Genomic DNA, 11,753 nt, shown 5'->3' on the forward strand with positions numbered 1-11,753 from the left:
GGGTGGTCAAGGAGATTGAAGCCAGCACAGCGGATTGCGTTGAGCGCAACTTCCGATCGATGAGCAGGAGCGTTATCTTGAAGGAACAACACGCCCAACGACAGTTTTCTACGACGTTTTTCTTTAATCGCTTCACGCACTTTCGGGATTAAATTTGCATAATAGGGTCCAGTAATCGTCTGGCCTTTTGGCATGTAATCAATAAAAAGGATTCCTTCACTATCCCAGAACACAGAGGCCATAACTTTGCCAGCGGTAGGAGCAACTCGAAATTTCTTAATGGATGGAGATGATGGTCGTTTCCAAGACATGCTTTGTCTTTTAGTTTCAGGATCAAAATGGTGGACCCACGTTTCATCCATGGTGACAAGACGACGGCAAAAATTATCCGAATCACGCTGGAACATTTCGAGATTACGCTTGGAAATTTCCAAACGTCGCTTTTTGTTTTCGTCGGTTAACATTCGTGGCACCCATCTTGCAGACACTTTTTTGAACCCCAGCGAATCAATTAAAATGGATTGAACGCTACCAAAAGATATCTTTAGGATCTCAGCTATATGTTTTATATTCATTCTTCTGTCTTCCAAAACCAGATTCTCAACCTTTTTGACATTTTCTTCTGTAACGGAGGTTGAAGGCCGCCCAGAACGCGGGGTCATCTTTACAGCTTGATCTACCTCTTTTAAATTCAGCCACCCAGTACGCAACCGTAGAATAGGGTACAGCATCACCCCCTAATGTCTGCTGAATGTCCAAAAAAATTTTCTTCGTAGACATTTTTTTCAAACTGAGATATTTTATCACCGCACGTAACTCACTTTTATCCATAATTTTGACCTTTTAGCAATTCGTTGCACAAAAAAATTAATTACATGAGAACGAACTGACAAAAACAAGTGACAGTCTGCATAAATATAGTGTGATAGACACTCTTTAATTTGAATATCGAACTTGATCCAAAAAGGTTTCATATATATGCACTTCTAAGAACTTTTTGATTCACCCTGGTATAAAGCGATGACTCTGAAATATGTTTCATTAATTCATTTTTCTATGGGCATGCGACAGATCAATAATTTCTAGTATTACAAAGTCTGCATGGACAGATAGTATCTAATGATTAATTTTAATATGTATTAATCAGAATTTTGAAAATGATTTTTACTATATTGCCATTACATTATTCATTATTTTTGAAGCCATTTTGATTGATCATTGATTTTTGAATAGGGTGTAGTATACATTAATAGACATACTTGCTTTTCTACTATATAATAGATTTGTTTTATTTACGATAAATAATGATAAATTATTTAGCGTAAATAAAACAGATCAGCATATACTCTGCTGGCATACATACATATTTGTTACGCAAGATATTTTCATTTCGTAATAATAGCTGACGATGTTGATAATGTTGAAACACGTCCGAGTATATCGAATGACGCATCGGTCGTTCGATGTTCGAATTAATTGGAAGGTAAGGAAGGAAATCGGATTACAGAACAACTTTCACTCGGAAAATGTTAATGCAGATAAATGTTATTTGTATTTATAGTAATAGAGAAGAAAATATATTTTTCGAATTATGGAGATAAATTTGTGAAGATAACATTATTATTAAAATTTTCATTGTTGCAAATTCACTTTCGTTATTTATTTTGAGGTAGATCTAACTTCAGTTAAAAATAAAATAACCCAGAACAGTAACGAATGTCGACTGAGCGAGAAAATACAACATATAATATACACACAATATAATTCAATTATTTATAAACTTTTCAATTATCTCTTTCCACCACAATCCTGAATGTTATGGTAACTCTCCTAATTAGCGGCAATGTTTTTGGATTAATTAACAGTTTGTTTAAGAACCGAGTTACGAGAATTATTTTGATTTAATTACTTTCCTAGTTAGCAATTTTATTTGAAAGTTTGTTTTTAAAACGGCGGCAAAGTTTCGAAAAGTTTCTAAATTAATGATGTGCTCGTTCTTTTTTAAACGTGAACGTTGTTTGTAAGAATTCGATTAGTATCTATATTTAAATACATGTATAGATAAAAGTAGACGTAAATATAATATTCTCTGGCGATTCGTTGGAGACATAGTTAAAATAACCGATATATCTTTGCGGATTAGTAAATTAAAGTGGCACTGCGCAGGCTACACAGCCCGAAGAAAACATGGTAGCTGACATGACAACGGATGGCAAGCGCAACGTAGAACGTCCACCCTGAATGCAAGCTGTTTCTAGTTAGAAGGACCAGTTGGTCTTTTCAAAATCTTTAGGGTGACCTACGTAGATATTCTATGGCTGAAATGATGAAAATAATTCCATAATAAAGTATAGCGTTGGAAAATAATATTCTCCATAAAATTAGAAACCTACTGCTTTGTAGCTAAGCAGTTGTTTACGCTTTTACCATCTGCTTTCAGGTAATGCTTCAGAATTATCATATAATAAATTGATGAAGCTTCTGAGAAATTTTAAAAGAATTTTATGTGAAAATACAGCTAGGGTCTGAATTCATGTACCAATTTATGTATACTTGTGAATGTAATCACAAAATATATCCTGGTCGGTTTGTTTCGGACTTTTCTCGGAATAGGTCACGCCCGGAATCATTGCCGCGTATTTAAAGTTGAAGGATGGCAGTATAAGCAAATTCAATTTGATTTTAATTTCCAACAACTCTTTTTTTCCTATCTTTTGTCTGTGGTTGTAAAAAATATGTTTTAAATATTTATATACATATCGCGTAATAACAGATTACACAAATTTTGAGATCAATGTATTTCATTTGTGCATACAAGTAGCTGTTTGTACATTATGGTTTATCCATTTATTATTATAAGCAAAAAAGCGCTTAAGACGCCGCCATTCCGTGGAAGGCAATAAATTTACGAGATTGGATTAAACTGATTAAGCCCCGGCTGGCAGACGAGCAATTACCGACAGAGTCGAACGCTATAATCCCCGCCATGAAGCAAAAAACGCTAATTAATAGTCAAGCTTTAGCTATAATTAGCGAAGATATTTCATCGACGAGGTGTAAGGATCAAAGTAATATCTAACGATAATTATATCATAATCACATCCTTTGTTGCAACTACTAGCTTCAGTATTCTATTCACGACAAGTTTGAATTTTAATGACTTATAATCCACGTACATATAGATTGAATAAAAAATATTATGTATTTCACTTCTCTTAATTATGACGATAGGTAAAGTGTAATCAATTATTGTGGTTATCGATTTGGCTAAATTAACGATATTTTTAATGTATTTAAATATATTCTGTTGAATTTTGTTCGATGACTTTTTTAAATTTACTGCTATCTCATGTATTGTGTTACTTTTTTATCATACATCGTAACGTATCGCAGATCGTATCCAACCGATCTTATTGAAAATTTATGGGCGAGGTCTATATCCAGCGGTTGGTGTCCTGCAATTAAAATAATTTTAAAGATGATATATTATATTTTTGTATTTTTTTTGTTTTTATGCTGTATACTGAAATAATTAATGCCATTAAGATCGTGATATCTTATGTTTGCTAGTTGTGAATGGATATGGTTTTGTTACGCAAAATTTTATAAGACATAACTTATTTTTATAGTAAAGGATCTTTCGGTCATTTCAATAGTTGATATATCTTCAAACATGTAATCGTTGTCAGATATTTTCAAAGTTTATTGTAAATTAAAAGCCGACGAACAGATGTACAGGACGATTAGTTTTAAGTGTAAAGGCTTTAAAGGAGGGAATTTAGAGCTCATTCGCTGTCAATTAATGCATGGTACACGCTAACTTAAAATAGTTTCAGGAATAATTAATAACGTAATTATGACATAGGAAAAACCCGTTTTCAAAATTCGAAATTACGAATTACGTATTAAAATTAATTATTGTTTTTTATCTGTCTTTATCAAGTTTGTACTTTCAGAAGTTTTTGATTTGTCGCATTGTAACAGAAAAATAAATTAATATTCCATATTTCGAAGAGATTACTTTATACAATGTTATTGGAAATAGGTGTAAGAGTTTAAAAGGTTTTTGCTGACAAATGGACTATACATTTATCTATTTACTTAAGCTTATAAACCCATAACTAATAATCCTTCATTGTATAGTCACTATTTGTTAAGCACTAGGTACATTGAATCAATAGTTAATTTATATATTTTTGATTAATTTTAACCTAAGAGATAAAACGTTTAAACATATACCTGTGTATATAAATCAGTTGTTAATTTTGTAAAAGTATGGGGTTGGGACTAAAACTGATTAAGGCTTGGTTTGCAGACGACCAATTACCGGCAGTCTCGACGGTTATAATCCTTGCTGCGGGGTAAAAACTTCTAATTAGCCAGGGCTGGTTGATGAAACCATAATATAAATCTTTATATTAAATTATCATATAATTAAAACGACGAATATCAGATTAAATATTTTCATTTCGTCATATTATTAATAATACGATACATCATGTAGTAGAGGATGAATGCGAAATTAAAATAAAATATTAAATACTCCAAAAGTAGATCTACGGTGAACGGATTAACCATAATTTAATTAATTTAAGTGAATGGTTGGTTTTTCTGTATACATTGTCACTTTAAAACGGAAAAAAAATAAAACACAAGGCAGAAAATACGGTATTACATATAGATAAGCAGATAAAGGAAATGGAAATTTTTTTCTAGTTTTAATCAAGTAACATATAAATTTTTAAATATTTCTGGAATTCTCATTAATAATTAATTTTAAAAGTGGTATAACATTTCAGATTTATATCCTACACATAGACCTGCTCCATAAATTTTCAATAGGGCCTATCGGAAGCAGCCTACATACAGCATCTTCAGAAACTTCGGGCCCACCCGCTCTGCGCGTTACATTACTTGAGAAACCTCAATTTTTTGACACATAGGTTTGGATAAAGCCAGTTAAATGAAGATATATACATGTTTATGGTTAATATAATAAAAATATCGTGAAATGTTATTATTATTTCAACAAAAGTTAGGTTATATAAATCAAAGCAATTAAAAAAGCGGCCATAGTCAAAAAATGTTTTTTCTTGCTATCTTAAGACAGATTGATATTCTCTGTTGACATTTTAATTATAAAGACCGGTACAAAATTTAATTAAGGGACGACGTCGGATGGCCAATTTCATTTGACACAATGTTGTCGGAGGATTAGTGCTGTATTAATTATAATTACTTTTACCAATTAAAAATTAATAAAATAAGTTATTTGTTTCAAAAGGTTTAATTATTTCAAAATGTTTGTATCTAATTAATATAATATATTTCGAAGACCTAATTTACGCTGTTAGAATACAAGCCTTAATTGACATAAAATTACATTCATCTTATACAATTACGTATATAAGGGAAGAGAGAGAGCCTTTTTAAAAAGTAACTATTAAAAAATGTAAGCAACACCGACATAAATGCTGTGATTACTATTTTTGCAATACAACACAGCTTCGAGGAATTATAATATACTCGATTCAAAGTAATATTGTCTAAAGAATTCCAAACGGATCGGATGTTCAAGAGAAGACCCAAAAATGCTTACAAATATTTGTATGTTCATATGTATACTCTATAATATTTAATTTTTACAATCAAGTGATTTTACAATGCGGTAATGCCGACATATATAACTTCTGGTCAGATAGCATATTGTATGATTATTCCATTTGAGTTCATACCAATACAATTAATTCTCTTTGGTACGAAAGTCTCACAATTTATTTTTAAATTTCGAAAAGTCGTTGTCTTGAATTTCAGAAAATGACACATGTCATCGGCCTAAAACTCAACAAAATTTGTGTATTTTATTTGATAACAACCATTATGACCTTTATTTTCAAACAAATCATTTAATCATAGTTACATATTCATAATATTATTTGCTGTTAAAGTTATAAAACTAACGAAATCATAAACTAACTGTAACGATAAGACAAGAAGAATAAGTGGAATTGGTTTTTTAATGAATTGTCAAATTAGCAAATATTGAGATTTTGCGATTGTACAATGATTGAAACAAGTACCGCTGAAAATGCGACAGATGTTCTTCCTGTAAACACCGTAAGATTTTAAAAGATCTCTGGCATATTTTAAATTCGATCATCGTTATAATTGTGCTTTCAATAATATATTTTTTTTCTAAAATTAACATTTTATGAATGTTTATCCAGGATGTATTGAATGATGACGACGACATCGCTCGGCCCGAAGCAACGTTCCGTTTCACAGTCCAAAGTATTAGCCAATTAAAGGAGCAGGTTTTATCACCATCGTGTTACGTCAGATGTCTTCCTTGGAAAATTCTTGTTCTCGTCCGTAACACCACAACGCCAGACCGACAACAGCAGAAAGGTCTCGGAGTGTTTCTTCAGTGCAATGGTGATTGCGATTCTCCTGGATGGTCTTGCTACGGACTTGGCGAAATAAAACTTCTCTCTTACAAATCGGACGGTCAGCATCTTTGTCGGAAAATTCATCACATGTATCACAGGTAATTAACTGCAATTGAACGTTCTTACTAAATGTTACTACGAGTTACCGCCGAGTATAAGACGTGCTATTTTTAAGAAAATGGTTTAAAATATTTGGTAGAGATTATATGTGTAACTTGTTTTATTTTCTCTGTGTCTTAACTTTCTGGGAAAAGTGCGATCAATCAATGAAATGAATTAAATGTTTTTATTATATTTATAGTAATGTATTATACCGTATTTATTAAATGTTATATATTATTTACACATTAACTATCCGTAATTTATACTTCTACATCTTCCATACAATGGTTGTCTGCAAAAAATTGCCTTGTACGATAAAATTGCCCATTTTACGTATGCTTTTATGCAATAATGTATATATTTATTATGTATATATTTGAATACACATAATATATATATATATATATATATATATATATATATATATATATATATATATATACACACACACATACAAATATTTATATATATTAGCGTATACTAAGAAGAATATTTTATACTTTTTAACCTAATATAAGATTATTTTCAGCAAAGAAGACGATTGGGGGTTCACACATTTCATTTCATGGAAAGATCTTATGGATGCGGATAGTGGATTTGTTAAAGACGACGCTATAACAATTGAAGCGCATGTGGTAGCGGAAGCACCTCATGGCGTATCGTGGGATTCAAAAAAACATACCGGATATGTTGGTTTGTATTACCTTTATTGTCTTTCCTGTAGATCTCAATGGCTTGAAAAAAATCAAATATATTTCTTTGACTGAAGCTGGATGTAAATAACCCATCAAATGTAGAGAATCTTTTTAATAGTGGTTATTTAAATGATTATTAGTAAAAGTTATTTACTTGGTTCTCTAAATGTAACACTGCATGGTGTTTTTGGTGTATTAACAGAATTAGCAAAAAACCAAACGGATTCTGAATAAACAGTACTACGTCGTAACAGATAGAAAGTATCGTTTATAATTGAAGCTAAACCACAAGCCTCATTTTAAAGGACTCAAAAATCAAAAAAAAAAATGAGATAAAAGTATGAATACGAAATAATAACGATTTAATTCAATGGATGAATTATTTTCATATGAATTTAAAAATGGTTTTACATTTGGGATGGCACGAAAATTTTAAAACATAGAAGTATTATAATTTTTTATTTATTATAATCGGTAATTCATAATAAAAAGATTGTTGAATGTAATAAATTCCGAAAAGTAGCAATATTTATGTACTGTTTTTTATTAAGCCTATTATGTTAATTATTAAGCAAATAAAATTCTATAAGCATGTGTTTTGTTTAAGGTCTTAAAAATCAAGGAGCAACTTGTTACATGAACTCTCTGCTACAAACTTTATTCTTCACCAACGTATTACGTAAAGCGGTTTACAAAATTCCAACCGTGGGAGACGATAGCTCTCGATCGGTCGCTTTTGCATTACAACGTGTTTTCTTTGATCTCCAATTCTCGGATAAACCGGTCGCAACAAAAAAATTAACGAAGAGTTTCGGATGGGAAACTCTTGATTCTTTTATGCAGCATGACGTGCAAGAATTCCTTCGTGTAAGTTTGTTTGTGATTATATTTAAAATTTAATAAAAATAATAGTAAAACTTCTCGTAGTTTAGAACTCAAAAATATTGTCTAAATCTCAAATTACTATGTAACCTTTTCCAGGTTTTATTAGATAAGTTAGAGAATAAAATGAAAGGTACTTTAGTTGAAGGCACAGTTCCAAAACTGTTCGAGGGGAAAATGACATCTTTCATTAAGTGCAAAAACGTTAATTGCAGTAGCACTCGAGTGGAAACATTTTATGACATCCAACTTAGCGTTAAAGGAAAAAATAACCGTTAGTAAAAATAAAACATTAATAATATTTCTTCAATTTGTCAATCCCGCGTCTTAGTTAATTTTTCACAATATTCATAAATATAAGATTGACATATATAATAGAATGTAGTGTTGAAAGCTTCTCTTTTGTTGGAAGCCATTTAGATGAAACTCATACTAATCCATCTCCTAATGTAATATATTATAACAAGACTCTGCATCACGGCTTTACAATAGGTTGCATGTATATTGTTTTACTGAAAGTGCTACAAAATAAATCCCATAATTTGTATAGATAACATATTGGTTTCCACAAAGTCGAATAAAATAAAAAAAAGAATAAAGTGAAAAATAATGTAAATTTGTTTTAGAATTTCATTTATGAGTAATTTTTATTACTCTGTGCGGATTGAATAGTGATATCAATCTATTTTAATCTGCTTCAGTTAAAACTTTTAGTAGTGACACATGTTTTCCCTAGCATTTAAGGTCACAGAAATAATATATTCTTAATATATTTTTATAATTTTTAGTATACGAATCATTTAAAGACTATATTAGCACGGAGACGTTAGACGGTGATAATAAATATGACGCCGGTGAGCATGGTTTGCAGGAAGCGGAGAAAGGCGTGAGATTCGATCAATTCCCGCCTGTTCTGCATTTACATCTGATGAGGTTTCAATACGATCCACAAAGCGACGCGTCAGTGAAATTTAATGACAGGTAATAAGTTCCTAAGAATCGAGATTCCAAAATGTCTTATGATTACTTTACCGTTGATTATTTGACTAGGAATTATTTAGTGTAAAATTTTTTTAGAACAACATTGTGTACATTGTTATTGTTATTATATATAAATTAAGGAAAACAGTATGGTTTCAAATTACATATTCTGGTACACACACACACTCAGATACTAAAATGTGCGATGATATTGATTGTACGTTCTAGAATTTTCTTCCGAAATAAAGATTCCCAAAGTAACATAAAATATAAATAATAATTTTGTCTAGATATTATTGACAAAAAATATAGTATACATAGAGTTACTTTTGTGTGAAATTATAATTTATTTTTAAACTCCAAAGTTGCGCTAGATTTTCTTGCCCGGTAGGAATATAATATAGGTAGGAATATTCCAAGATTTCCTTTGTAATTACTTCCATAATGAAGTTGTGCATGGTACGCTTGAAGGTTTTTGGCCCTATCAATTTTTTTATTAGATGTTGGCGAGTAAAGCAAATTGCATTCAAAAATACGTATTAAATTTGTATTGATCTTAGAGCGTATTATTTGTTATTGCACATGCGATCATTGTGTCATAGAAACAATAAATATTCGTTTAAGTTAACTGTTAATTTAAATCTACAAAATGACGAAAAAAACAGTCGATTTTAGTTTGTTAATATCGCATTTTCAGGTTTGAGTTCTATGAAGAGATCAATTTAGATCCATATCTTCAAGAGATACCGCAAGTGCCAGCGCATTATACATTACACGCAGTGCTAGTCCATTCGGGAGATAACCACGGTGGTCATTACGTGGTGTTTATTAATCCTAAAGGCGATGGAAAGGTACATAAATCTGTTATTGTAAATTAAACACGATATAAATTATCCTAAATGAATAATCGTCATTGTTATCATCATTTCTTTTTTATATCTGAAGATACCATTATCTAATAAAATAAAATAATGTCAATGTATGAAAAAAAATATTTTAAAAATTAAATGTTTTTTCATTACAGTGGTGTAAATTTGACGACGATGTAGTTTCCCGTTGCAGAAAAAAAGAAGCAATAGAGTACAATTTTGGCGGGAAAGAAGATGCGCCATATTTAGCAAGACGTGCGACTAGCGCGTACATGCTTATTTATATACAGTAAGTTTATAGAACACGAAACAATAGTTTTTTTTGAAAAATGATAATTATTGTTATTTAAATGCACAATTCTGTTTAACGTTAGAACATCACAGCTGAACTATGTGCTTCAAGATGTAACAGAGAATGACATACCCGCGGACTTGTACGAGCGCATCAACGAAGAGATGAGATACGAGATGGTAAGAACATGTAAATATCGATCTCTCGCATGAACATGTACGTGTTTTTTTTATTTTTGTTTTATGTAAGCAAATCAAATTGCGTATTTCAGGCGGCAGAAAAATAAAATGCAGAAAGATTAAATCTGATACGTCTGTCACCTCCGCCAAGTACTACGCGAAGATATTTAGTGCATTAAAACAATTCTTCACTTTGCAGGCTTTAGCCGGCTCTAAATATAAAGGAAGATAGAATAAATCCGGGCTCCTCAATTTGTGAATGATATTTTTTAATTTTTCTTGTTTTTAAAAATTAGCATAACGCCGATGGAGACTGATTTCGTGTAAATTCTATGGATTTTTAAATCAATATAGCTATTTACTTTGTGTGTATTTTATTGTAATTATTTATGTACTTCTGTTAATAAATTTGTTTCCAAATTCAATTTTCAATCTCGTGTTTTCGTATAACAAATATATACATGTGATCGTCAGGAAAATAATGGTTTATACAAAATGAAAAAAAATTATTTCCAATATTTTTATTATAAATTTATATTCCAAACAAAAAAATCTAATTAAATGTAATACCTTGCTTTGGGGTACTGGGTATTTTATTTTACCACCTACCTGATCTTACAGCCGCAATGCGACATTCTTCACTTTCACACTTTCACAATTCACAATGTAATTCTTGATTATAAAATATTATTTTTATTTGAAATCAAATACAGGGTTATAAATAACATTTTTATGTAAATTAGTGTTTTTTCTAAGACAAATATTTACGTATTACGAATAAGAATCATTAAAATCTAAATAATAATAGAAGGCAATTCAAATCTGCGCGAACAATACTTCCGATCGTTCGGAAATTATTTTCTGTGCACTTGGAAAAAAGGGTAAGATATTGATCCAGGAGTCCAAATTTAATGTCAAAATACCCACCTGAAAAATTGAATTATTACTTCAAGATACTATGTAAATATCAAAAAATAGGAATAAGAAAAATTCTGTAATGTACGAAAGAAAAAAATTGTTGTAAATTGTTTTGTTACTAATTGTTAATATTAAAACATTAAATAAATGAATAAACATATCACTATAAAGTATTTTCAAAATTTTAGTCTGAAACAAAATTCTATTTACTTCACGTAACAATACTTACCTTTTTTATAACGTAAGCTTTTTATTGTTCTCAAAACTGGCCAGATATAAGTACCGACAAAGAATTTTCATTACAATTTTATAAATACTGTTTACGAAAAGAGTTCTTTTTAATTTTTATTCTTTATATTCAGAAAGTTCGACTGTACAAAAGTTAG

The 11,753-nt window shown here is 30.4% G+C and overlaps 1 protein-coding gene across 1 annotated transcript; it reads left to right on the top strand.

Moving 5' to 3' along the window:
* Positions 1-6,063: 6,063 nt before the first annotated feature.
* Positions 6,064-10,831, top strand: LOC137932314 (ubiquitin carboxyl-terminal hydrolase 7-like). The gene is made up of 10 exons (XM_068775919.1): positions 6,064-6,117; positions 6,228-6,547; positions 7,081-7,244; positions 7,854-8,113; positions 8,228-8,402; positions 8,917-9,109; positions 9,807-9,960; positions 10,134-10,267; positions 10,353-10,459; positions 10,542-10,831. The coding sequence occupies exons 1-10, from the start codon at positions 6,064-6,066 to the stop codon at positions 10,679-10,681; spliced, it is 1,701 nt and encodes a 566-aa protein (XP_068632020.1). The 3' UTR covers positions 10,682-10,831.
* The last annotated feature ends 922 nt before the right edge of the window (positions 10,832-11,753 follow it).

The sequence above is a fragment of the Battus philenor genome, unplaced genomic scaffold (genome assembly GCF_028537555.1).
Source record: "Battus philenor isolate CCGP_79_NKW_IND1 unplaced genomic scaffold, ilBatPhil1.0.hap1 SCAF_9, whole genome shotgun sequence".
NCBI lineage: Eukaryota > Metazoa > Arthropoda > Insecta > Lepidoptera > Papilionidae > Battus > Battus philenor.